At 67.7% G+C, this 25,210-nt stretch overlaps 5 protein-coding genes and 1 long non-coding RNA gene across 7 annotated transcripts in view; 3 read left to right on the top strand and 3 right to left on the bottom strand.

Moving 5' to 3' along the window:
• The first annotated feature begins 427 nt into the window (after positions 1 to 427).
• Positions 428 to 1,810, top strand: LOC141972952 (uncharacterized). Its single transcript, XR_012635454.1, has 4 exons — positions 428 to 486; positions 888 to 998; positions 1,085 to 1,188; positions 1,717 to 1,810. It is a non-coding gene; the product is annotated as an uncharacterized LOC141972952 (long non-coding RNA).
• An 880-nt stretch (positions 1,811 to 2,690) lies between these two features.
• On the top strand, positions 2,691 to 7,007 carry LOC141972911 (perforin-1-like). Its single transcript, XM_074930971.1, has 2 exons — positions 2,691 to 3,400; positions 5,583 to 7,007. The coding sequence occupies exons 1-2, from the start codon at positions 2,691 to 2,693 to the stop codon at positions 6,928 to 6,930; spliced, it is 2,058 nt and encodes a 685-aa protein (XP_074787072.1). The 3' UTR covers positions 6,931 to 7,007.
• Positions 7,008 to 8,706: 1,699 nt separating this feature from the next.
• On the top strand, positions 8,707 to 10,710 carry LOC141972935 (uncharacterized). Its single transcript, XM_074930999.1, has 2 exons — positions 8,707 to 8,955; positions 9,198 to 10,710. The coding sequence occupies exons 1-2, from the start codon at positions 8,726 to 8,728 to the stop codon at positions 10,561 to 10,563; spliced, it is 1,596 nt and encodes a 531-aa protein (XP_074787100.1). The 5' UTR covers positions 8,707 to 8,725; the 3' UTR covers positions 10,564 to 10,710.
• Positions 10,711 to 12,014: 1,304 nt separating this feature from the next.
• LOC141972938 (uncharacterized) lies at positions 12,015 to 14,852 on the bottom strand. The gene is made up of 3 exons (XM_074931003.1): positions 14,733 to 14,852; positions 12,103 to 13,514; positions 12,015 to 12,047 (listed from the first exon to the last, which is right to left on the bottom strand). Exon 2 carries the CDS (start codon positions 13,512 to 13,514, stop codon positions 12,126 to 12,128), a length of 1,389 nt encoding a protein of 462 aa, XP_074787104.1. The 5' UTR covers positions 14,733 to 14,852; the 3' UTR covers positions 12,015 to 12,047; positions 12,103 to 12,125.
• Positions 14,024 to 21,359, bottom strand: HSD3B7 (hydroxy-delta-5-steroid dehydrogenase, 3 beta- and steroid delta-isomerase 7). 2 transcript variants are annotated; one of them, XM_074931008.1, is made up of 8 exons: positions 21,292 to 21,359; positions 20,256 to 20,397; positions 19,279 to 19,437; positions 18,063 to 18,171; positions 17,490 to 17,589; positions 16,922 to 17,084; positions 15,853 to 16,252; positions 14,855 to 15,003 (listed from the first exon to the last, which is right to left on the bottom strand). In XM_074931008.1, exons 1-8 carry the CDS (start codon positions 21,328 to 21,330, stop codon positions 14,991 to 14,993), a joined length of 1,125 nt encoding a protein of 374 aa, XP_074787109.1. In that variant the 5' UTR covers positions 21,331 to 21,359; the 3' UTR covers positions 14,855 to 14,990. The 2 variants fall into 2 exon arrangements, with proteins under 2 accessions (XP_074787110.1, XP_074787109.1); XM_074931009.1 differs by lacking the exon at positions 15,853 to 16,252 and having other exon boundaries at positions 14,024 to 15,003.
• A 1,740-nt stretch (positions 21,360 to 23,099) lies between these two features.
• LOC141972910 (uncharacterized) overlaps positions 23,100 to 25,210 on the bottom strand; it is a 12,125-nt gene continuing 10,014 nt past the window's right edge. The window contains exons 10-13 of the mRNA XM_074930970.1: positions 25,101 to 25,208; positions 24,418 to 24,537; positions 23,887 to 24,024; positions 23,100 to 23,793 (exon numbers count right to left, since the gene is read on the bottom strand). Of these exons, the coding sequence (XP_074787071.1) occupies positions 23,620 to 23,793; positions 23,887 to 24,024; positions 24,418 to 24,537; positions 25,101 to 25,208 (540 nt within the window). The 3' untranslated portion in view covers positions 23,100 to 23,619. The remainder of the gene's footprint in view (positions 23,794 to 23,886; positions 24,025 to 24,417; positions 24,538 to 25,100; positions 25,209 to 25,210) is intronic.

Raw genomic sequence — 25,210 nt, 5'->3', positions numbered from 1 at the left:
GGGAGCTCTTCGGCCTCCTGGGGGGCGCCCTGGAGGCGCAGGTGGGCACTGGGGGCACTGGGAGGGACTGGGAGGGGACTGGGGGCACTGGGAGGGGAATGGGGGGGGAATGGGGGCACTGGGAGGGACTGGGAGGGGACTGGGGGCACTGGGGGAGCTCTTCGGCCTCCTGGGGGGCGCCCTGGAGGCGCAGGTGGGCACTGGGGGCACTGGGAGGGACTGGGAGGGGACTGGGGGCACTGGGAGGGGAATGGGGGGGGAATGGGGGCACTGGGAGGGACTGGGGGCACTGGGGGAGCTCTTCGGCCTCCTGGGGGGCGCCCTGGAGGCGCAGGTGGGCACTGGGGCACTGGGAGGGACTGGGAGGGGACTGGGGGCACTGGGAGGGGAATGGGGGGGGGAATGGGGGCACTGGGAGGGACTGGGAGGGGACTGGGGGCACTGGGGGAGCTCTTCGGCCTCCTGGGGGGCGCCCTGGAGGCGCAGGTGGGCACTGGGGGGTACTGGGAGGGGAATGGGGGGCACTGGGAGGGGAATGTGAGGGGAATGGGGACTGGGAGGGGACTGGGGGGCACTGGGGTGCTGTTGGGGGATGCTCTGAGGCAACTGGGATGGACTGGGAGGGAACTAGAATGAATTGGGAGGCAACTGGGATGGCTTGGGGGTCACTGGGATGAACTGGGAAGGCATTGGGATGAGATGGGATGGCGGGGAGCTCGCTGGGATGAACTGGGAGGTCACCACGTACTGGTATATATGCATACTGGTTTATAGGGGTTTGGTTTATGCTGGTTCATACTGGTTCGTACTGGTTCATAGCGGTTTATACCGGTTTGTACTGGTCCGAACTGGTCCGAACTGGTCCGTACTGGTGCGTGCTGGCGCAGGGGGAGGTGATCGACCGCATCGAGAGGAACATCCAGGACTCGGGGTCCCGCCTGCGCAAGGGGCGGCAGCACCTGGGGGCGGCGCAGCGCAGCCAGCGGGGGGCGCGACAGGTCCCGCCCCGCCCCGTGACCCCGCCCCGTGACCCCGCCCCGTGACCCCGGCCCCGCCCCCGTGACCCCGCCCCTCCGTCCCCCAGAAGCAGCTGCTGGTGGCCGCCTGCGTCGTCGTCACCCTCCTCGTCATCGCCGCCGTCATCGCCGTCACCGTGGCGACGGGGTAGCCACGCCCCCCGCGGCACCCGTGAGGCACTGGGAGGGGGACTGGGATGAACCGGGAGGGTTACTGGGATGAACTGGGATGAATTGGGATGGACTGGGATGGTTACTGGGATGAACTGGGACAGTTACTAGGGTGAACTGGGATGGACTGGGATGTACTGGCCTGGGATGGACTGGGATGGTTATTGGGATGAACTGGGACAGTTACTGGGATGAACTGGGATGTACTGGACTGGGATGGTTATTGGGATGAACTGGGACAGTTACTGGGGTGAACTGGGATGAATTGGGATGGGCTGGGTTGAACTGAACTGGAATGGTTACTGGGGTGAACTGGGACAGTTACTGGGATGAACTGGGATGCACTGGACTGGGATGGTTACTGGGGTGAACTGGGACAGTTACTGGGATGAACTGGGATGCACTGGACTGGGATGGTTACTGGGATGAACTGGGACAGTTACTGGGATGAACTGGGATGGTTACTGGGATGAACTGGGGTGAACTGGGACGAACTGGTCCGTCACGCCCCCCCGTGCCCCTCCCCCAGGTCTCTGACGTCACAGCCCCTCCCCCGCCCGCTCCTGTCCCCGATGACGTCACGGGGGGCGGGGCCCCCCAAATAAAGGCTTTTTCACCCCAAACGCGGCCCCTCCCCTCCCCCCGCCGCCCCACATCCTGGGGGGGGAGGGGCGGGGGGGAGGGGTGTGAAGCCGCAGGGGTGGGGGAGGGGCGGGAGGATGTGACGGGGCTCCCCTCCCCCCCCCGTGTCCCCCCGTGTCCCCGCGGGCGACGGCGGCGACGGTGAGTGCGGGAGAGGGGACGCGGGGACACCCCCCTGGCCCCGCCCCCCCCGGGACCCCCCCGTGACCCCTGACCCCCCCGTGACCTCCCTGTGACCCCCGACCCCCCCGTGTCCCCTCCGGCCCCCCCCATGTCCCCAACCCCCCTGTGACCCCCCGTGACCCCTGACCCCGTCCTTGTCCCCGTGTCCCCCCCTGCCATCCCCACACCCCCCCAGCCTGTCCCCGTGTCCCCACGGCCACGTCCTTGTCCCTGCCCCCGTGTCCCCACCACTGTCCCCTTGTGCCCTTGTCCCCAACCCAATGTCCCCATGGCCACGCCCTTGTCACCCTCTCCGTGTCCCCTTGTCCCCATCCCAATGTCCCCATGGCCACGCCCTTGTCACCCTCTCCGTGTCCCCTTGTCCCCAACCCAATGTCCCCATGGCCACGCCCTTGTTACCCTCTCCGTGTCCCCTTGTCCCCAACCCAATGTCCCCATGGCCACGCCCTTGTCACCCTCTCCGTGTCCCCTTGTCCCCAACCCAATGTCCCCATGGCCACGCCCTTGTTACCCTCTCCATGTCCCCATGGCCCCACCCCCGTGTCCCCATGGCCACGCCCCTGTCCTCATCCCCTTGTCCCCAACCCAATGTCCTCGTGGCCACACCCTTGTCACCCTCTCCATGTCCACATGGCCCCATCCCTGTCCCCATCCCCTTGTCCCCATCCCCATGTCCCCATGGCCACGCCCTTGTCACCCTCTCCATGTCCCCATGGCCCCACCCCTGTGTCTCCACGACCACACCCTTGTCCCCACGCGCCTGTCCCCAAGGCCACACCCCTGTCACCCTCTCCGTGTCCCCCCGTCCCCGCGCCCGCCCTCACGCCGGTCCCCGTGTCCCCGCAGGCCATGGCCCCTCCCCGCCGTCCCCTCCTGCTCGTCCTCGCGCTGGTCCTCGTCCCCCCGACGTCGCCCCAGTGTCACCGCGCGGCCGGCCGCGCCTGCCGGGCCGCCGGCCCCGCCCCGGGCACGGAGGCGTTGGGGTGGGGGCTGGACGTCACCACCCTGCGCCCCGCCGCGGGCCGGGCGCTGCTGGTGGGGGACGTCCCCGCGGGGTCCCCGTCGCGCGGGCGCTGCGTGCTGTGCCCCGACGCGCTGGCGGGCGGGCGGCCGCGGCGGCTCCCGCGGGGGGCCGGGGGGTGGCGGGCGGGGCGGCGCTGCCGCCAGGGCCGGCGGGTGGCCGCGGGCCGCGGGGCGCTGGGGACGGTGGCGGCGGGCGCGGCGGGCGTGGCGCGGGGGTGGCGCGCGGGGCTGGCGGCGCCGGGGGCCGCCGCGGGGACGGTGGCGCTGGCCGGGTCCCGCTCGCGCGCGGCCGAGTTCGGGCTGCGGCGCCGCCGCCGGGACCGCTACGCCTTCGCCAGCCTGGAGCTGCGCTGCCGCCTCTACCGGTGCGGCCTTCCTCCCCCCTCCTCCTCCTCCTCCTCCGCGACGCCTCCGGCGCCTTCATCGCCTTCACCTTCACCATCTTCACCTTCATCATCTTCACCTTCACCTTCATCGCCTTCACCATCTCCTCCGTCATCTCCACCTTCTCCATCACCTTCATCACCTTCACCTTCATCTCCTCGATCGTTTTCATCTTCTCCGTAATCTTCATCATCTTCATCCCCTCCGTCTTCTCCATCTTCATCCTCAGCTCCTCCATCTTCATCTTCATCGTCTCCATTTTCACCTCCTCCAGCTCCTCCCCCTCGGCCCCGCCTCCTTCTGTCCTTCCCTCCCCCGACTAGACACCCCGAATCCCCCCCAAGACCCCCCAGTCACCCCATAGACCCCCCAGTCACCCCACAGACCCCCCAGTCACCCCACAGACCCCCCCAGTCACCCCACAGACCCCCCAGTCACCCCATAGACCCCCCCAGTCACCCCATAGACCCCCCAGTCACCCCACAGACCCCCCCAGTCACCCCACAGACCCCCCAGTCACCCCACAGACCCCCCCAGTCACCCCATAGACCCCCCAGTCACCCCACAGACCCCCCAGTCACCGCATAGACCCTCCCAGTCACCCCACAGACCCCCCAGTCACCCCATAGACCCCCCCAGTCACCCCATAGACCCCTCAGTCACCCCACAGACCCCCCCAGTCACCCCATAGACCCTCCCAGTCACCCCACAGACCCCCCAGTCACCCCATAGACCCCCCCAGTCACCCCATAGACCCCCCAGTCACCCCACAGACCCCTCAGTCACCCCACAGACCCCCCAGTCACCCCATAGACCCCCCCAGTCACCCCATAGACCCCCCAGTCACCCCACAGACCCCCCAGTCACCCCATAGACCCCCCCAGTCACCCCATAGACCCCCCAGTCACCCCACAGACCCCCCAGTCACCCCATAGACCCCCCCAGTCACCCCACAGACCCCCCAGTCACCCCACAGACCCCCCAGTCACCCCATAGACCCCCCCAGTCACCCCATAGACCCCTCAGTCACCCCACAGACCCCCCAGTCACCCCATAGACCCCCCCAGTCACCCCACAGACCCCCCAGTCACCCCATAGACCCCCCAGTCACCCCACAGACCCCCCCAGTCACCCCACAGACCCCCCCCAGTCACCCCATAGACCCTTCCAGTCACCCCACAGACCCCCCAGTCACCCCACAGACCCCCCCCAGTCACCCCACAGACCCCCCAGTCACCCCACAGACCCCCCCAGTCACCCCATAGACCCTTCCAGTCACCCCACAGACCCCCCAGTCACCCCACAGACCCCCCCAGTCACCCCATAGACCCCCCAGTCACCCCACAGACCCCCCAGTCACCCCACAGACCCCCCCAGTCACCCCATAGACCCCCCAGTCACCCCATAGACCTCCCAGTCACCCCATAGACCCTCCCAGTCACCCCACAGACCCCCCAGTCACCCCACAGACCCTTCCAGTCACCCCACAGACCCCCCAGTCACCCCACAGACCCCCCCAGTCACCCCATAGACCCTTCCAGTCACCCCACAGACCCCCCAGTCACCCCATAGACCCCCCAGTCACCCCACAGACCCCCCCAGTCACCCCATAGACCTCCCAGTCACCCCATAGACCCCCCCAGTCACCCCACAGACCCCCCCAGTCACCCCATAGACCCTCCCAGTCACCCCATAGACCCCCCAGTCACCCCATAGACCCTTCCAGTCATCCCACAGACTCCCCAGTCACCCCACAGACTCCCCAGTCACCCCATAGACCCCCCAGTCACCCCATAGACCCTTCCAGTCATCCCACAGACTCCCCAGTCACCCCACAGACCCCCCAGTCACCCCATAGACTCCCCAGTCACCCCACAGACTCCCCAGTCACCCCATAGACCCTCCCAGTTACCCCACAGACCCCCCCAGTCACCCCATAGACCCTCCCAGTCACCCCACAGACCCCCCAGTCACCCCATAGACCCCCCAGTCACCCCACAGACCCCCCCAGTCACCCCATAGACCCCCCAGTCACCCCACAGACCCCCCAGTCACCCCATAGACTCCCCAGTCACCCCACAGACCCCCCAGTCACCCCATAGACCGCCCAGTCCCCCCCTCCATGCCTCACCCCCTCCCTCTTCTCCCCCCCCCCTTCTACAGGACCTGGGTCTCCCCCGATGCCCGCCCGTCCCCCCACTTCCTCCGCGCCGTGCGGGCCTTGCCCCCGCGCTTCAACGCCTCCACGGCGGCCGACTACGGGGAGCTGCTGGCCGCCTACGGCACCCACTACATCCACACGGCCGAGCTGGGCGGGCACCTGCGGGCCGTCACCGCCATCCGCTCCTGCCAGGCCGCCATGGCGGGCGCCAGCGCCGAGGAAGTGGCCGATTGCTTAGGGGTGGAGGTGTCGGCCGGCGGAGGGGCCTGGAGGCTCGGCGCCACGGCCACCGCGTGCCGCCGGGCGCGGGAAGGCAACGAGGGCAACGCCACCTTCAACGAGGCCTACAGCGAGCGGCTGGTGGAGGTGGAAGGAGGCGAGCAAGACGGCGACCTACTCTACGGCAGGCCCGAGGCCTACACAAGATGGCTGCAGAGCCTCCCCGCCGCCCCGGGGCTGGTGGCGGCCGATGTGCGGCCCCTCCACACCCTCCTGCCGCGGCACGAGCCCCGGCGGGCGGCGCTGCGGGCGGCCGTCGGCCATTACATCGCCTGGCGGGCCTTGCGGGTCAACTGCAGCCGGGCCTGCGCCGTCGGCCATCTTGTGGGGCCTTGTCAGTGCGGTTGCGCCGCCGACGCCGCCGTCACCTCCGAGTGCTGCTCGCGGCGGCGGGGCACGGCGCGGCTGACGGTGCTGGTGGAGGGGGGACGGGGTTGGCGCGGCGACCATTTCACCGCCACCGACGCCTACGTCCGGGTGATCTTCGCCGGGCGGCGGGTGCAGACGGCCACGGTCTGGAACAACGACCGGCCGCGGTGGGGCGCGCGGTTCGAGTGGGGGACGGTGGCGCTGACGCCCGGCGCCCGCCTGCGCCTGGAGGTGTGGGACGAGGACAACAAGTGGGACGACGATTTGTTGGGGGTCTGCGAGGAGCCGCTGGAAGCCGGGGGGCGACGCGACGTCGTCTGTTACCCGGGCGGGGGGCGGCTGGAGTGGAGCTACTGGGCGACCTGCGGACCCGCCCTGGGGGGGCCCCTCTGCCACGACTACGTGCCGCAGCCCCCCGAAAATTACGGGGAGTTCTCACGGGCTTCCCACTGGCCCCCCGGACCCGAAGACGGACCCGTGGACTGGCCCGACCCTGAGGCGGAGGAAGAGGAGGAGGAGGAGGAGGAGGAAGGCGGCCGCCACGTCGATGCTTTCTGGGGGCCCCCCCGGGCCGGCGGCTCCGCCGAACCCCCAGATTTGGGTTTTGGGGACCCCTTCGGAGCCCCCCTGGAGCCCACAGACGCCTTTGGGGTCCTCCCGGAGCCTTTGGGGGATTTGGAGGAGGGGCCTCCAGCCCCATAGAACCGCCCCCCAACCCCCCCCCATCCTCCACCCCATAGAACAGGCCCCCCACCCCCCCACGCCCCCGAATCCCCCAGCTCCACCCTGATGGCATTAAAACGCTTTGTGCTGCAGCCCCCGACTCTGCGAGGCCTCTTGGGGGGGGACTGGGAGGCACTGGGGGGACTGGGAGCTGCTGGGTGTGACTTGGAGGCACTGGGGGGGACTCGGAGGCACTGGGGGGGACTGGGAGCTACTGGAGAGCAGTGGGAGGGTTCAGAAGGGCCACAGAGCTACGACGGGTCCCCCCAGCACCCCCAGATCCCCCGACAGCCCCCCCGGAGCCCCATAGATCCCCCCCCCCCCCCCAGTTCCCGCCCCATAGCGCCCCACAGCTCCCGGCGGGGGGGGGGGGGACCCCGGGGCCTCACATAACGGGGGGAGGGGAAGGAAGGGGGGGGGGGGGGGGGGGGCCAAGCTCTGCCGGGTGACACGGAGGGCGGAAGCGCGCGGTGACGGGGCCCCGGCCTTGCGCCCCACAGCGCCCCACGGCGCCCCACGGCCCCCCCCACTGACACAGGTGAGACCCGCATTCCCCCCCCATCACCCTGCTGCCCCATAGCGCCCCCCCTGCGCCCCATAAAGTCCCCGTGTGCCCCATAGCATCCCCCCCGCCCCATAGGAACTGCACCAGCCCCATAGCGGCTCCCTGGGATCCCTATAGCCCCCCCCCCAGACCCATAACAACCCCTTAGGGCCCCCCCAGAGCTCCCCCTGCCCCATAGAAACCCCCGGAGTGCCCCATAGCAGCCCCTTTGCCCCCTCCCCGGCCCCATAGAAGCCCTTCAGGGGCCCCATAGGGCCCCCCCGACCCATAGAATCTCTGAGAGCCCCATAACAGCCCCATCGGGCCCCCCCTGCCCCATAGAGCCCCATAGCAGCCCCATAGCGCCCCCCCCGCCCCATAGGCCCCCCTCCGCCCCCGGCCATGTCCCCGCTGCGGGCGCTGGCGCTGGCCCTGCTGTGGGTCTCGGGGACCGTGGGGCGCCCCACGGCGCCGCCGTCCCCCCCCCCATCCCCCTGCGGGCGCTGCCTGTGGGTCATGGTGGGGTTGGGGGCGCTGGGGGGGGCCCTGGTGGTGGCCGGGGGGCTCCTGTGCCAGCGCCTGCTGCTGCCGGGGGGGCCCCCGCCCCCCCCAGAGCTATGGGGCGCCCCTCCCCCGCCGTGGGGCGACGAGGAGCTCCCCTCCCCCCCAGCTCCGGCCTGGGGACCCCCCCCGGGCCCCCCCCAGCCCCACGTCACCCTCCGGGACATCGGGGAGTTCTTCCAGCACAGAGGGGGGTAGTGCGGGGGGGGGCGCCCCGAAACCGGCCCCAAATCCCACCCCCCCCCCCTTAAAAAAAAAATAAATCCGTGGGGCGCCTTGAAACCGACAATTGGGAACCAAGGGGGCGCCACGAAACTGTCGGGGGGGGACGGACCAATCAGAGGACGGGGAGGTGGGAGACCCCAAAAATCATCAGTCAGGAGCTGGGGGGGGTCCTGAAACTCCCCATGAGGAGCCGTTGGGGAGCCTTGAAACCGCCAAGCAGGAGCTGTGGGGGGGGTCTTTGGAAGCGGCCAGTCAGGACGCTGGGGTGCTCTGAAGCGGCCAATCAGGACTGAGCCTCGAAACCACCGACTGGGAGCCCCGGGGCTCCCTGGAATGACCAATCAGGACGGCGGCTGAAACCGGGATCTATGGGGCGCCCCGAAACCGCCAGCACCTCCCTGGATCTATGGGGCGCCCCGAAACCGCCGGCGCTTCCCTGGATCTATGGGGCGCCCCGAAACCGCCAGTGTCTCCCTGGATCTATGGGGTGCCCCGAAACCGCCGGCACCTCCCTGGATCTATGGGGCGCCCCAAAACCGCTGCCAGCCCCCTAAGTGTGTGGGGGCCCCCCGAGGTGTGGGGGCCCCGCCCTGGGCGGTGCTTCCTGCCCGTGTTCCTGCTTCCTGCCCGCGCGGCGCTCGCCCTGTCCCCCGCCAACGGCCGCGGCCCCACAGGTACCGGGGTGGGGTGGGGGGTTCAGGGGGGTCCCCAGGGGGTTGTGGGGCACCCAGGGGCGCTGTGGGGACTTGGGGGTCCCGCGAGGGACTTGGGGTTCCCAAGGGCGCTGTGGGGCACCCAGGGGTGCTGTGGGGACTTGGGGGTCCCGAGGGTGCTGTGGGGCACCCAGGGGTGCCGGTGGGTCCCGTGACGCTCCGCGGGGACCCCCCGGGGTGACGCCCCTCCCGTGGCCCCGCAGGTCCCACCCCCAGCACGGGGCCATGGGGGGCCACCACCCCCCAGCTCATCTGGCCGTCGCCGTCTGTGCCCTCCTGGCCGCCTGCGCCACCCCCTCGGACCCCCCCGCCGAGGCCACCCTGGGGGCCACCGCGAGCTCCCACCCGGCCACCGGCTCCCCGCTGGCCCCCACAGGCCACCAGACGGTGCCGGTGGCCGCCGCCGGCTCCGAAGGGTCCACGATGGCCAGCGAAGGCCGCCGATCCACTCCAGTGGCCACCGCCAGCCCCGAGCGGGCCACCAGTGCCCCCTCGCTGGCCCTGATGGTCGCCGCACACCCCACGAGTCCCCTGGAGGTCACCACAAGCCACCAACAAGTCCCAGTGGCCACCAAGGGCCACCAACAGGCCTTGGAGATCACCAGTGGCCAACCACCGGCCCTGAAGAACACCGATAGCCTCCAGTCAGCTCTGAAGGCCACTGCTGGCCACTGGGCCACCTGGCAAACCTCAAGAACCTCCGCTGGCCACTTGCCAGCCCCAGAGACCACCATGGGCAAGTGGCCCGGCCCGAAGACCACCGTGGGCCAACAACCGGCCCTGATGACCACCGTGGGCCAGCAACGGGCCTGGAAAACCACCGTGGGCCAGCAACCAGCCCTGATGACCACCGTTGGCCAACAACCGGCCCTGATGACCACCGTGGGCCAGCAACCGGCCCTGATGACCACCGTGGGCCAGCAACCGGCCCTGATGACCACCGTTGGCCAACAACCGGCCCTGATGACCACCGTTGGCCAGCATCCGGCCCTGATGACCACCGTTGGCCAACAACCGGCCCTGATGACCACCGTTGGCCAGCATCCGGCCCTGATGACCACCGTTGGCCAACAACCGGCCTGGAAGACCACCAGTGGCCACCACTTGACCTCGGAGGCCACCACCGGCCGCCCACCGTCCCCCCCCCACACCATGCCCCCGACGCCGGGTCCTCAACCCCCTCAGGCGACCTCGTGGCGGTGGCTGGTGGTGTCGGTGGCGGTGGTAGCCACGCTGGTAGCCCTGGGGCTAGCGGTGGCCGCGTGGCTCCGCTGCCGGCGCCACCGCTCGGGTTCCACGTCCTTCGGGCCGTGGGCCGGCCCGGCTCGGCTGCCCGAGGACGACGGCTGCGGGGCCGTCGCCCAACCTTTGGTAGCCACCGTGGCTACCGACGGGCAGGTAGGGGCCACGCTCAGCACTTTCCAAGCCCACCCCGAGGCGGTGGCCATGGAGGAGCTGACGGAAGCCCAGGGCGGGGCAGATGACACCGACGTCCCCCCCGTCAACGGGGACACCGGGGTGTGCGTGGCCCCTCCCCCGCCCACAATAACCACCGCGGCTTCCTGCTGAGGGGGGGGGGAGGGGCAGGAAGAGGACACCAGCCCCTCCCCCTTTCCTCCCCCCCCACCCCCTCCCCTCCCCCCCCGGCAAGGGCGCGGCGTTTCCGTCGGCAACAATCTGGTGTTTCGTCATTATTATTTTTTTTTAACCTATTTAATTAAAAAAAACCCCAAAACCCACCAAAACTCATCGTTTCCGTCCCGAATCTGCCGCGCCGGGTGACCCCACCCCGCCCCCACCCGCCCCCAGGGTCCCTCCCGGGGTGATTCACCCCCCCACCCCCGCCTTAATTAATTAATTAGCCTAACGAGGGCTTGTGCCGCAGGTTCCCGCCCCCGGACACACCCCGAGGCCGGTGACATCATTTCTGCAGCGACAAAGTTTATTGGGTGGGGTTTAGACCCGAAAATGGGCTTAAAAAAACCCAAAACACCCTCCTCTGAGGGTCCCGCTGAGGGAATCCAAGATGGCCGCCTGCGCGGGGCATGACCCCTTCCAAGATGGCTGCCCAGCCCGAGATGCGCCTCTCGATCCAAGATGGCCGCCCGGACGCCGCGGCTGTCTCCAGCTGCCGGTCAATCCAAGATGGCTGCCAAAGCGCTCCCGGCGTGTGCGTGTGGGGGGCTGGGGGGGCAACAACTCAACATGGCTGCCGGCCACACAAGATGGCCGCCGGTGGTCAACCGGCTCATGGCTACCGCCCCCCTCCCCCGGGCCAAGCCAAGATGGCCGCCCAGCGTGGGCACTGAGCCAAGATGGCCCCGCCCAGCTCGGGCGCCAGGTGCCAAGCCAAGATGGCCGCCGGCCAGCGAGACGCTCGTTTGGCCACCGCTGGTCACATGACCCAGCCCAGTTTGGCCACTGACGCTCCCTGACAGGCCGGGCCAGTATGGCCGCTGGCTCTGCCAGTCACGCAGCCCAAGATGGCCGCCAAAGAGCCCAACCCAGTAAGACCAGTAAGACCCGCCCCAGGGCTCCAGTGATGCGACTGGTATGGAGACCCCACCCAACATGGCCGCTGGTGCTGCTGGAGGAGGCCCAAGGTGGCCCCGCCCGGACCAAGATGGCCGCCCTCAGCCCACTCCACCCTAACATACGTGCGTCCAGACACTCCCAAGCCAAGATGGCCGCCCTCGGCCCACCCCACATGCCCCCCACGGCCAATCGGCTGCCCTCAACCCTGCCCTCCCCAGGATGGCCGCCCTCGGCCCGCTCCACCCCAAGATGGCCCCCGAGGGCCGCTCGGAGACAAAATGGCCGCCCTCCACCTGCCCACCCCAACATGGCCGCCCTCCACCTGCCCACCCCAACATGGCCGCCCTCAGCCCGCTCCACCCCAAGATGGGCCCTGAGGGCCGCTCGGAGCCAAGATGGCCGCCCTCCTCCCACCCCAACATGGCCGCCCTCCACCTGCCCACCGCAAGATGGCCGACCTTGGTCTGGCCTGCCCCAAGATGGCCGCCCTCAGCCCGACCAATCCGCTGCCCTCAACCCTGCCCGCCCCAAGATGGCCGCCCTCGGCCCACCCCCAAGATGGCCGCCCTCCACCTACCCGCCCCAAGATGGCCGCCCTAGGCAGGCCCCTCCCCTTCCGGGCCCCGCCCTCGCAGGGCGCGTCCGGCGGCCATGACAGCGGCGGCCATGACGGCGAGGAGGGAGACGGCGGCGGAGGCGGCGAGGCCGAGCAGGGCGGCCATCTTGTCGGCGCGGGCGGGGACGGCGCAGGCCAGGGGCGGGCAGGGGGCGGCGACGGGCAGGCGGCAGCCAATGGGAGCGGCCGATACTGCCGGCAGCTGCCGCCAGAGCACCGCCCACAGGAAACCGCCCTCCCCCGCCGCCAACATGGCCGCCGCCCCTGCCCCCAGCCACGCCCGCCAGCGGCCGCGCCCGTCATGGCCGCCCGGGGCGGGCAGGGCCGGCAGGGAGGGGCTGGCGGCCATGTTGGATCCGGCAGCCAGGCGGTGCCGGGCGGCCATGTTGGATCCGGCAGCCGGGCGGTGCCGGGCGGCCATGTTGGATCCGGCAGCTGGGCCGCGCCCGGCGGCCATGTTGGATCCGGCAGCTGGGCCGCGCCCGGCGGCCATGTTGTCGCTCCAGGGGGCAGCGTCGCCGCCGCCAGTCAGGCAGCGCCCGGCGGCCATCTTGGGTTGGGCAAATGGGCAGCAGCCGGCGGCCACGTTGGATTCGTCGCTCCGAGAGGCCGCGCCGCTCCCATTGGCCGGGTGGCGCCAGGCGGCCATCTTGGATTTAGCAAGCGGGTGGTGCCCGGCGGCCATATTGGAGTCACGGCCGGGGCGGGGCCGGGCGGCCGCCTCCAATTCATCCAACCACATGAGGGCGCTGCTTTCGTCGCCGGGGCCGGGCCAGGCGGCCATCTTGTTTCTGCCATTCCCTCGTTGCCCGGCGGCCATCTTGTGGCCGCGCCCGGTGGCCATCTTGTCTTCACCGCCGCTCCCTTCACCGACACCTTCTCTGTCGCGCCCGGCGGCCACGTTGGTGCGCCCGGCGGCCACGTCGCCGCGCCCGGCGGCCGTATCGCCGCGCCCGGCGGCCACGTTGGCCTCTTCGTCGCCCCCGGCGGCCACGTTGGCGTCACGGCCGTCGTCTTCGCGCCCCCGCCGGGGGGGGCGGGCCGCGGGGTGCAGGAGGCGGAGGAGGGTGATGGGGAGGAGGGCGAGGAGGAAGGAGAGACTCCAGAGCGCGGCCACGGGGGCGGGGAAGTGCCGGTTGTAGCAGAGCGCGGCGCAGAGCCGACGCAGCCCCGGGGGCGGCGGGCGCGGGGCGGGGCCGGGGGGGGCCCAGGCGCAGAGCAGGTCGTGGGGGGGCCCCCGCCAGGCCCCCCGGGCGAAGGCCAAGGCCAGGAGCCGCAGGGCCAGGAGGAAATACCAGCGGCCGGCCCCGGGCGGGGACAGCGCCCCCCAGAGCACGTGCAGCAGCGCCTGCGCCGCCCCCGACGCCATCTGGAGGGGCGACACGGGCACGGGGTGACCGCGGGGTCCCGGGGCGACCCCACCCACACCCCCCCCACGGAAAAAAAAAAAAAGAAAAAGTAAAATTTAAGGAAATTAAATTAAAAAATAAAATAAATGAAAATTTAAAAAATTAAAAGTAAACAGCATTAAAAAAATCAAAATAAAATGAAATTAGAAAACGAAAAAATGAAAATGAAATAAAATTTGAAGTCAAAATTTTAAAAAATCAAAATAAAAATAAACAAAATAAAAATAAAATTAAATGAAAAAACGAAATAAAATTTGAAATTAAAATAAAATTTTAAAAAATTAAAAGTAAAATAAAACAAAACAAAAATGAAATAAAATTTTTAAAAATGAAAATACAAATAAAAAAATAAAATTTTAAAAAGAAATTAAAAATTTTAAAAATAAAATAGAAATGAATAAAATGAAGTTAAAATAAAATTTTAAAAAATTAAAAAAACGAATAAAATGAAATTTAAAAATAAAAAAAACCCAAAACGAATAAAGTAAAATAGAAATAAAATTAAAAAATAAAAAATTAAAATAAAAAAATAAATACAATTAAAATAAAATAAAATTGTAAAAAATTAAAATGAAATAAAAGAAAAATAAATAGAATTAAAATAAAAAATAAATTTAAACGAAATAAAAAATAAAAAATGAAAATAAAAAATAGATAAAATAATTTAAAAAAACAAAATTAAATCATTTTAAAGAGAAAATTTTAAAAATGAAATTAAAAAAAATATAAAAGAAATAATTAAATAAACAAGGAAAATTAAATTTGAAAACAATGAAACAGAAAAGTAAAAATTGAATTCAAAAATAATGAATTTTAAAAACAAGACATTAAAAATACTTAAAAAAAAATAATAGAATCCAAACCCAATATAAATAAAATAAATAAAAAATAAAAAATTTAAAGAAATAAATCATGAAAAACGTAAAGAAATAAAACAACAAAAATGTAAATAAAATAAAAAATCAAATAAATAAAATAATAAAAAATAAAACAAATTAAAAAAAAATAATTAAAAAAAGAGTAAAGCTCCACCCGGGCTCCAGGGGCGCCACCCCCCCCGCCCCTCCCCCCCAGCAGGGTCCCGAGGCTTTGGCCCCTCCCCCCCCCGACCCCCCAAAATTTATAAAATTTTTTTTTTTGAACCCAAAACCGCCCCTTCCCCTCCCCCCCCCCCGTACCTCCCGTCCGTCCCGACCGTCCTCCTCCTCGGGGAGTGGGCGGGGCCTGCGGGGCGGGGCTTGGCGCGTCCCCGCCCCCTCCCGGGGGGTGGAGCCGCGGGGGGGAGGGAAGGAGGCGGGAAGAGGCGTCGTGCGGCTTTAATTGCTAATGAGATGCAAATGAGCGGGGTCATGAGGGGGCGGCAAAACCCGGAGGCGGATCCTGGGCGGGGTCTGCGCTGCGGCCAATCGGAGGCTGGAGGCGGGGCCTGGGCGGGGTCAGGGATTGGAGCTGCAGGAAAAAACAGGCCTGGATCAGGGGGCGGGGCCAGGGCAGGACCCAGGTGGGGGCGGGACCAGAAACCTGGCCTGGAGCCGGCACGGGATTGGACACAGAGATAAAACCCGGCCTGGCTCCCCCCGGGACCGGACTCAGCACTAAAACCCGGCCTGGATCAGCCCCGGGATCGGACTCAGCGCTAAAACCCGGCCTGGATCCCCCCCGGGACCGGACTCAGCGCTAAAACCCGGCCTGGATCAGCCCCGGGATCGGACTCAGCGCTAAAACCCGGCCTGGATCCCCCTGGGACCGGACTCAGCGCTAAAACCCGGCCTGGATCAGCCCCGGGATCGGACTCAGCGCTAAAACCCGGCCTGGCTCCCCCCGGGACCGGACTCAGCACTAAAACCCGGCCTGGATCAGCCCCGGGATCGGACTCAGCGCTAAAACCCGGCCTGGATCCCCCCGGGACCGGACTCAGCGCTAAAACCCGGCCTGGATCAGCCCCGGGATCGGACTCAGCGCTAAAACCCGGCCTGGATCCCCCCGGGATTGGACTCAGCGCTAAAACCCGGCCTGGATCCCCCCGGGATCGGACTCAGCGCTAAAACCCGGCCTGGATCCCCCCCGGGACCGGACTCAGCGCTAAAACCCGGCCTGGATCCCCCCGGGATTGGACTCAGCGCTAAAACCCGGCCTGGATCCCCCCGGGATCGGACTCAGCGCTAAAACCCGGCCTGGATCAGCCCCGGGACCGGACTCAGCGCTAAAACCCGGCCTGGCTCCCCCCGGTCCCGGCCTCGGCGCTGAATCCCGGCCCGTGTCCCGCGCGGGGTCGGGCGGGGTCGCGCGTCCGCTGACCCCCGCTCCAGCTGCCGGATCCAGGCCACGGTGCGGCCGCGCGCCTGCTCCCAGGAGAAGAGGGGCCGGTAGCCGAAGCGCCGCCGGGCCTTGTCGGTGCGGACGCTGAAGGGGGTGGAGCCCACGGCCAGGGTGTAGGGGTTGAGCAGCGGCGCGTAGGGGCGCAGGGGCCGCAGCAGCGCCCGCAGCGCCGCGTTGAGGCGCGCCAGCAGGCGCAGGAGGGCGGCGGGGGGCCGGGGCCCCCCCAGGCGCAGCCCCGCGGGGCCCAGCAGGAACATGTTGAACTCCTCGTAGGCCGCGTACGGGGAGGAGTCGTAGCAGAAGAAAGCCTCGCCCCCCACCGCGCCCGGGCGGAGCCGCGCCGCCCGAGCCGCCAGCACGTGCATCCAGGCCACGTTACCTGGGGGGCACGGGCGGGCGTGGGGCTGGAGTGGGGCTGGGGGGGGTGTGGGGCTGGGGGTGGGGCTGGAGGTGGGGCTGGGGGGTGTGGGGCTGGGGGAGGGTGTGGGGGGGTGTGGGGCTGGGGAAAGGGTTGTGGGGCTGAAGGGGGGGTGTGGGGCTGGGGGTGGGGCTGGAGTGGGGCTGGGGCTGGAGTGGGGCTGGAGTGGGGCTGGGGGGGTGGGGTGGGGGTGTGGGGTGGGTGTGGGGCTGGAGTGGGGCCAGGTGTGGGGCTGGGGGGGTGTGGGGCTGGGTGTGGGGCTGGAGGTGGGGCTGGGGGGGTGTGGGGCTGGGGGAGGGTGTGGGGCAGGTGTGGGGCTGGGGAGAGGGCTGTGGGGCTGAAGGGGGGATGTGGGGCTGGGTGTGGGGGGGATGTGGGGGCAATATAGGGCTGGGTGTGGGGCAGAGATGAAGATGTGGGGCTGGATGTGGGGCAAGGGCAGGCTATGGGTCAGGATCTATGGGTCAGATCTATGGGTCAGATCTACAGGTCGGATCTATGGGTCGGATCTATGGGTCAGATCTATGGGTCGGATCCGTGGGTCAGGTCTATGGGTCAGATCTACGGGTCAGGTCCCTGGGTCGGATCCGTGGGTCGGATCCGTGGGGCAGCCCCACGGGTCGGACTCACCGGCGTAGACGCGGCCGTGCTCGGCGTGGGGCGGGAGGGCGCGGGGCAGCCACCCCCCCGCGGCCCGGCCCCGCCGGTACAGCTGCGCCAGCAGCGGGTGCCGCTCCCCGTAGATCCCGGTGGGGCGCAGGGACACGGTCACCAGCCGCCCCCCCCCCGACACCTGCCCGGCACACACCGCCTCAGGGGGGGCCGCGACCCCCCCGCACCCCCCCGCACCCCCCATCCCATAAAAACACCCTTAGGGGGCTCCCCCCCCCCCCCGCGCCCCACAAAACCCCCCTTGGGCGTCTCGCACCCCCCCTCCAAAATGTAACCTCATGGGGGCCCCCCCCGCCCCCCCCAAACACCCAGGGGGGGTCTCCCTTCCCCCTCCCCCAAATTTCCCCCCCCCCCCAAAAAAAAAAACCTCCAGGGGGTCCCCGTCCCCCCTTAAAACCCAGCATGTGCTTGTGTGTCCCCCCCCCACCCCAAAACTCCCCAATTTTCACGCCCCCCCGTGCATATTTGGCCCCCCCGATAACGGGGACCCCCCCAGGACCCCCCCCCCAAAAAAAATAATTCTGACGGGGGTGCCGTTGGCCTCCAGGACGAGTCGCTCGGCCTGGGCCTTGCTGAGGGGGTACGGCTCCGTGTGCCGGACGGGGTACGGGGAGTCCTCGTCCCCCCTGGGGGGGGCAAAACGGGGTGTGGGGGGGGGCACCGGGGCGTGGGGGGGGGACATACACCCCCCCCCAACATACGCACACATTTGGGGGGTGTCGGGGGGTCCCGGGGGTGGATAAAGGGGCTGGGGGGGGCACAGGGAGGGGAGGGGGGGTGTGTGGGGGTGCCGGGGGGGGTCCCAAGGGTGCGGGGGGGGGGCTCGGGGGGGTCCCGGGGGGGGTCCGAGGGGGTGTGGGGGGGTCCTGGGGGGGTTCCAGGGGTGCGGGGGGGCTGAGGGGGGTCCTGGGGGGGGCTCGGAGGGGTCCCAAGGGTGCGGGGGGGTCCCGGGGGGTTCCCAGGGGGTGTGTGTGGGGGTGCCGGGGGGGGTCCCAAGGGTGCGGGGGGGTCCCGGGGGGGTTCCCAGCGGTTCCCAGGGGGTGTGGGGGGTCCCGGGGGGTCCCGGGGGGTCGCGGGGGGGTCGCGGGGGGGTCGTTACCGCAGGAAGGGGTCCCCGCGGGTGTTGGGCCCCACCACCTCCATGCTGCTGGTGTAGATGAGGCAGCGCACCCCCCCCGCCCGGCACCCGGCGATCACGTTCTTGGTGCCTGGGGGGGGCCGGGGGGGCCGGGGGGCCGGGGGGGGGCACGGATTGGGGGGGGGGGTCAGTGACCCCACACACACACCCCCCAACGTCCCCGTCGGACCCCCCCGAGCTGCCCCCAGGCACACACAAACACCCCCCCCCCCCCAAAGAACCCCTGGAGCCCCCCAACCTGCCCCCCGGACCCCCCAGTGCCCCCCCCCGAGCCCCCCCGGAGCCAAACCAGCCCCACAGACCCCCCCGGACCCCCCATTTCCCCCCAAACCCCACATTTGTCCCCATAGACCCCCCCAAACCCCCCCACAGACCCCCCCCAGCCGCCCCAAACTACCCCATAGACCCCCCCAGCCCCCCCAAATCACCCCCCAGACCCTCTCAGCTGCCCCACGGACCCCCCCGGTGCCCCCCATTTCCCCCCAAACCCCACATTTGTCCCCATAGACCCCCCCAGCCCCCCCAAACCCCCCCACAGATCCCCCCAGCCCCCCCGAACTACCCCATAGACTCCCCCAGCCCCCCCAAATCACCCCCAGACCCCCTCAGCTGCCCCACGGACCCCCCCGGTGCCCCCCATTTCCCCCCAAACCCCACATTTGTCCCCATAGACCCCCCCAGCCCCCCCAAACCCCCCCACAGATCCCCCCAGCCCCCCCGAACTACCCCATAGACCCCCCCAGCCCCCCCAAATCACCCCCAGACCCCCCCAGCTGCCCCACGGACCCCCCCGGTGCCCCCCATTTCCCCCCAAACCCCACATTTGTCCCCATAGACCCCCCCAGCCCCCCCAAACCCCCCCACAGATCCCCCCAGCCCCCCCGAACTACCCCATAGACCCCCCCAGCCCCCCCAAATCACCCCCCAGACCCCCTCAGCTGCCCCACGGACCCCCCCGGTGCCCCCCATTTCCCCCCAAACCCCACATTTGTCCCCATAGACCCCCCCAGCCCCCCCAAACTACCCCATAGACACCCCCAGCCCCCCCAAATCACCCCCCAGACCCCCCTCAGCTGCCCCCCAGACCTCCCCGTTGCCCCCCAGACGCCCCCAAACCCGCCCCCATTCCCCCCCCCCCGATTCTCTTTGCCCCCCCCGCGGCCCCCCCGGGCCTGACCTTGGACGTTGACCCTGGCGATGGCCTCGGGGGTGGCGCGGCCCCACACGTCCACGAGGGAGGCGGCGTGGAACACCCCGTGGGCCCCCGCCAGGACGCGCCCCACGGCCCCCGCGTCCCCCACGTCCCCCTGCACCAGCCGCACCCGCACCCGCGACCCTGCGGGGGGGCACCGCAGAAAACGGGGGGGGGGGGGGTGACCTCCCTGCTCCCCAGATCCCGGGGGTATTTAGGGGGGGGGCGCACCCCGAGTGTCTGGGGTTGGACACCTGAGACACCCCCCTAAAAGTTGGGGTGGGGGGTGGGGGTGTCGTGGTCCCCCCCCCCCCCTTCTCTGGACCACCAGGATATTGGGGGGGCTCTCTGGGTCATTTAAAAATGGGGGGGGGGGGTCCCTGCGTGCCTGATTTCCCCCCCCCCCCAACGTCTGAGGGCACTAAAATTGGGGTTGGGGCCCCCCCCAGATGGCTGGGTGCCCCCCCAAGACCACTGGATCCCGTAAACCTCGGGGTGGGGGGGTCCCTGCCGGCCACTTGAGCCCCCCCACAGCCCCCTGAGCCCCTAAATCTTGGGGTGGGGGGGTCCCTGGATGCCTGAGCCCCCCCCTCAGAGCCCTGAGAGCCCTAAAAGGGGTTGGGGCCCCCCCGACCCCCGGTTCCCCCCCCCCAGACCCCTGGATCCCCTAAACCTCGGGGTGGGGGGGTCCCTGCCGGACACCTGAGCCCCCCCTCACCCCCTGAGCCCCCCAAATTTTAGGGTGGGGGGGTCCCGGGATGCCTGAGCCCCCCCCGACCCCCTGATCCCCCTAAAATTGGGGTTGGACCCCCCCGACCCCCAGTTCCCCCCCCCAGACCCCTGTGCCCCCTAACCCTCAGGGATGCGGCGTCCCTGCCGGGCACCCGACCCCCCCCCGCCCAGCCCCCTATATATATATATTTTTTTTTGGGGTGGGGCACCCCCGCGCCCCCCGGCCCTACCCTGGGCGGGGGGCAGGACGCGGGGGTCGATGCGGAGGTCGAAGACGCGCAGCTCCCGCAGGTCGGGCTCCCGCTCCAGCAGCAGCCGCACGAGGTGCGAGCCCAGGAACCCGCAACCGCCCGTCACCACCAGCACCAGCCCCTGGGGGCGGGGGGCGCGGGGGGGCGCGGGGTGAGGGGGGGCACCATGGGGTGAGGGGGGGGCACCATGGGGTGAGGGGGGCCATGGGGTGAGGGGGGGCCGTGGGGTGAGGGGGGGCCATGGGGTGAGGGGGGGGGCAATGGGGTGAGGGGGGGGGAATGGGGTGAGGGGGGGGAATGGGGTGAGGGGGGGCCGTGGGGTGAGGGGGGGCCATGGGGTGAGGGGGGGGAATGGGGTGAGGGGGGGGAATGGGGTGAGGGGGGGGAATGGGGTGAGGGGGGGGAATGGGGTGAGGGGGGGGGCAATGGGGTGAGGGGGGGCATGGGGTGAGGGGGGGGGAATGGGGGTGAGGGGGGGGGAATGGGGTGAGGGGGGGGAATGGGGTGAGGGGGGGGGCAATGGGGTGAGGGGGGGGAATGGGGTGAGGGGGGGGGAATGGGGTGAGGGGGGGGCAATGGGGTGAGGGGGGGCACCATGGGGTGAGGGGGGGCAATGGGGTGAGGGGGGGGGAATGGGGTGAGGGGGGGGGGAATGGGGTGAGGGGGGGCCATGGGGTGAGGGGGGGGGAATGGGGTGAGGGGGGGGCACCATGGGGTGAGGGGGGGGGAATGGGGTGAGGGGGGGGCACCATGGGGTGAGGGGGGGGGAATGGGGTGAGGGGGGGGCACCATGGGGTGAGGGGGGGGCACCATGGGGTGAGGGGGGGGGCAATGGGGTGAGGGGGGGCACCATGGGGTGAGGGGGGACCCCGGAGTTAGGGGGGGTCACACAGCGAGGGGGGGCACAGAGCCGGGGGGCAGCACAGAGTTGGGGGCCCCAGGGCGAGGGGGGGTCACCCCACGGCGGGGGGGGATGTGGGGCGCCCCATAGCGGGGGGGTCCGGCCCCCCCTTACCTGGGGGTCCCCGGGCGCGGGGGGCGGCGGCTCCTCCATGATGGCGGCGGCCCCTCCCCCATCGCCCCGCCCCCCCCAAACTTCCCGGTTTTGGGTTTTCCGAAGTTTTTTTCTTTTTTTTTTTTATTTTTGTTGTTTTAATTTTTTTTTTTTTTTTTTTATAATTTTTCCTTTTTGGCTTTTTATTAGTTTTTTTTCGGGTTTTTTCGGGTTTTTTTAAATTTTTTTTTCCCAACAGGCCCCGGGGTGGGGCGGGGCCGGACGCGCGCGGCCACGTGACGGGGAGGGGCGGGGGGAGGGGCCGCCCCGCCCCCTTCCTTTTTTTCCGTTTTATTTTCTTTTTCTCATTTTTTTTTTCCCTCCCCCCCCCCCCCGCCGTGGCCACGCCCCTCCCCATTGATCCGACACCAAGCCCCGCCCACACCGCCTGGCCCCGCCCCCTCCACGATCTTCCCCCCCCCTCCCCTCTTTCCCGGCCTCTGGGCCCCCCCGAAACGCCGCGACCCCCCCCAGCCCCCCCCCGATGGACACTGGGGACCCCCCCCCCCCCATCCGGGACGCCCCCAAATTATCGGGAATCCCCCCCAAAAGAAGAGGATATAGGGACCCACCCCCCTTAACCCACTGACCCCTGTGACCCCCCCAAGATGTTGGGGTGCCCCCCAGCCCCCCCTCAGGCCCCTGAGGACCCCCCCAACCCGTGACCCCCCCAGTGTTGGGGTGACCCCCCCCCAAATCCAGGATTTCTCTGTGTGTGTGTGTCCCCCCCTCCATCGGAACCTCGGGGGCCCCCCCACATATTTCGGGGTGTCCCCCCCCATATTTTGGGGCGCCCCCCCCCAATTTGGGACGCGTGTCGTCCCCCCCCCCCCCCCCCCCAACAGAAGCTCGACGCCGTCTCAAAGCTCATTGGCCACTTTATAAAAAGGGGGGGCCCGGGGGCGCCCCCGTATCAACATATGTACAGGGGGGGGGGGATTTACAGGGTATTTACACCCCCCCGGGGGTATTTACAGAAAGGGGGGGGGTGGGGGGGTATCAGCCCCCCCCCAATCCCCTCCCACCCCCCGCCGGGGGGTCACGGCCCCCCCACCCCCCCCCGGCCGCACCCCGAGTTTCTACAAGAAACAGCCAAGGAGGAGCCTTCTCCGGGGAAAAGGGAGGGGCCGTGACGTCACGGCGCCAGGGGGTGGGGCGGGGGCGTGGTGATGTCACGGGGTGGGTGGGGACACGCCCAGGGCGGCGACAACTCAATGGGGGGGGGGGGGGGCGGGGACACACGGGTCAACCGCAGGGTGACAACGGGCCGACTGCGGCGACGACACGGCGACGTCATGGTGACGTCATGTCAACGTCACGCCAACGTCATGTCAACGTCACGGTGACGTCACGCCGACCAGGGCGTCACCGTGGCGTCGTCACGGCAACTGTGACGGCGACGTGTCGACTCGTGGCGATGACACAGACATCACGCCAAGGGGCCGTTGTCACGCCAACCAGGGCGGCGACGTGTCAACCGCGGCGGCAACTCAACGTCAACCATGAACCCAACCCAACGTCAACCATCAACCCAACGTCAACCATCAACCCAACCCAACGTCAACCATCAACCCAACCCAACGTCAACCATCAACCCAACCCAACGTCAACCATCAACCCAACCCAACGTCAACCATCAACCCAACCCAACGTCAACCATCAACCCAACCCAACGTCAACCATCAACCCAACCCAACGTCAACCATCAACCCAACCCAACGTCAACCATCAACCCAACCCAACGTCAACCATCAACCCAACCCCAACCCAACCCCAACCATGACGTCAATCCAACGTCAAGGATGAGCCCAACCCAAGGTCAAGGATGACGCCAACCATGAACCCAACCCAAGGTCAACCATGAACCCAACCACGAGCCCAACCCAACACCAACCATGAGCCCAACCCAAGGTCAACGATGACACCAACCATGAACCCAACCCAACCTCAACCATGATGGCAACCCAAGGTCAACCATGAACCCAAACCCAACATCAACCATGATGCCAACCCAAGGTCAAGGATGACGCCAGCCATGAGCCCAACCATGATGCCAACCCAACATCAACCATAACCCAACCCAATGTAAAGGATGATGCCAACCATGAACCCAACCCGAGATCAACCATGAACCCAACCCAAGGTCAACGATGACGCCAACCGCGAGCCCAACCCAACGTCAACCCTGACGCCAACCCAAGGTCAAGGATGCCGCCAACCGCGCCGCCGACCACGAGCCCAACCCGAGGTCGGCCGCGCCGCCCCCCAGGCAAGGGTGGTGGCCCCGGGCTAGTTGAGGGTGCCGCGGCAGCTCTCGTTGCGGCACAGACAAGGGATCTTGGTGTCCTCGATGGGGAACTTGTAGTCGTAGGTGATCTCCTCGTTGACCCCGATCGGCTGCTTCGAGTAGATGACGATCTTCTTCTGCGCCTCGATGGTGATCACCTTGGCGTAGCAGTTGGGCTGGGGGGCACACGACACACACGGGGGGGTCAGCGGGGGGGTTCCGGGGACACGGCGGGGGGGTTTCGGGGACGCCCCCGCCCCGGCGCTCACCGTGCAGCAGTGGTTGATGAAGCGGGCCAAGTTGCCGCACTTGGTGGCGTCGATGATGGTGTCGTGGTCGACGCGGAAGAGGTAGGAGCTGCCGATGCCCTCCTGCACGTAGCGCTTCTCCCGCATGTCCGCCACCACCTGGGGGGCGCGGGGGGGCACGCGGGGGTCACCAAGCGGCTATGGGGCGACTTGGGGGTTCGCAAGGGAGGTGGGAGGTGGCCAAGGGGTACTTGGGGGCGGCCGAGGATGGAGGGAAGTGGCCAGGGGGTAACTTGGGGGTCACTAGGGGTGGGGGGAGGTGGCTATGGGGCAACTTGGGGGTCTCCAGGGGCACTTGGGGGTCCCCAATGGAGAGGGGAGGTGGCCAGGACGTACTTGGGGGTCACCGAGGATGGAGGAAAGTAGCCACAATGTACTTGTGGGTCCCGTGGGGTGAGTTGGGGGTCCCATGTGGGTCCCGTGGGGCAGGGTGTGGGGCAGGGTGTGGGGCAGGGTGTGGGGCAGGGTGTGGGGCAGGGTGTGGGTCCTGACCTGTCGGATGTTCTGCCCCACGTACTCGATGACCATCTCGTCGGCCGCGATGGGCTCCATGGCGAACAGCCCCCACTCGTGGATGCGGCTCCGCCCGAAGCGCAGGCGCTTCTTCCGGAACTGCGGGGACACGCGTGTGCCCGCGTCACGGAGGGACACGCCGGGGACACACGCGCCGGGGACACACATGTGGGGCGCGGGGACGAGGAGGGTTCGGGGGATGGAGGTGGAGGACACGTGTGAGGGACAAGAACACGGAGAACACACGCGTGGCATGAGGGACACCGGGGACATGGAGGACACGTGAGGGACACCGAGGACACGGGTGTGACATGGGGGACACACGTGGGACATGGGGGACAGCGAGGACACGGGTGTGACAAGAACATGGAGGACACGTGTGTGACGCGAGGGACACGGGTGAGACAACAGGGAACAAGGAGAACACACGTGTGGCGTGAGGGACCACATGTGGGACACGGGGGACACACATGTGACACGGGGGACACGTGTGGGGTGTGAGTGACACTGAGGACACGCGGGGACGTGGGGGCACGCGAACACGGGAAGAACACGGAGAACACAAGTGTGACACGAGGGACACCGAGGACACGGGTGGGACAAGGACACGGCGCCCCCCGTGGCCATGGTGCCCCCCCGGGACGCTCAGGGCCCCCCCTGACCTTGAGCTGGTTGAGTTTCAGGAGGTCGCTGTCGGGGAGCGCGGCCGAGCCGATGGCGCTGAGCAGGCGCCGCTGCTCCGAGCGACGCTCCGAGAGGACGCGGTTGGGGC

Source organism: Athene noctua, chromosome 37 (genome assembly GCF_965140245.1).
Source record: "Athene noctua chromosome 37, bAthNoc1.hap1.1, whole genome shotgun sequence".
Classification (NCBI taxonomy): Eukaryota; Metazoa; Chordata; class Aves; order Strigiformes; family Strigidae; genus Athene; species Athene noctua.
Note: the sequence above shows the minus strand (reverse complement) of the source record. Positions and strands in the feature narration are given on the sequence as shown.

Bases quoted from the DNA above. Each gene is read 5' to 3' on its own strand.
- LOC141972911 (XM_074930971.1), top strand. From the start codon at position 2,691: ATGGCCACGCCCTTGTCACCCTCTCCATGTCCCCATGGCCCCACCCCT. The intron at 3,401-5,582 runs GTGCGGCCTTCC...CCCCTTCTACAG, and splicing joins CTGCGCTGCCGCCTCTACCG to GACCTGGGTCTCCCCCGATG.
- LOC141972935 (XM_074930999.1), top strand. From the start codon at position 8,726: ATGGGGCGCCCCGAAACCGCCAGTGTCTCCCTGGATCTATGGGGTGCC. The intron at 8,956-9,197 runs GTACCGGGGTGG...GTGGCCCCGCAG, and splicing joins CAACGGCCGCGGCCCCACAG to GTCCCACCCCCAGCACGGGG.
- LOC141972938 (XM_074931003.1), bottom strand. From the start codon at position 13,514: ATGGCGTCGGGGGCGGCGCAGGCGCTGCTGCACGTGCTCTGGGGGGCG.
- HSD3B7 (XM_074931008.1), bottom strand. From the start codon at position 21,330: ATGGAGGAGCCGCCGCCCCCCGCGCCCGGGGACCCCCAG. The intron at 17,590-18,062 runs GTAACGACCCCC...TGCCCCCCCCAG, and splicing joins CGCGGGGACCCCTTCCTGCG to GGGGGACGAGGACTCCCCGT. The intron at 17,085-17,489 runs GTCAGAATTATT...TGTGCCGGGCAG, and splicing joins TGGAGGCCAACGGCACCCCC to GTGTCGGGGGGGGGGCGGCT.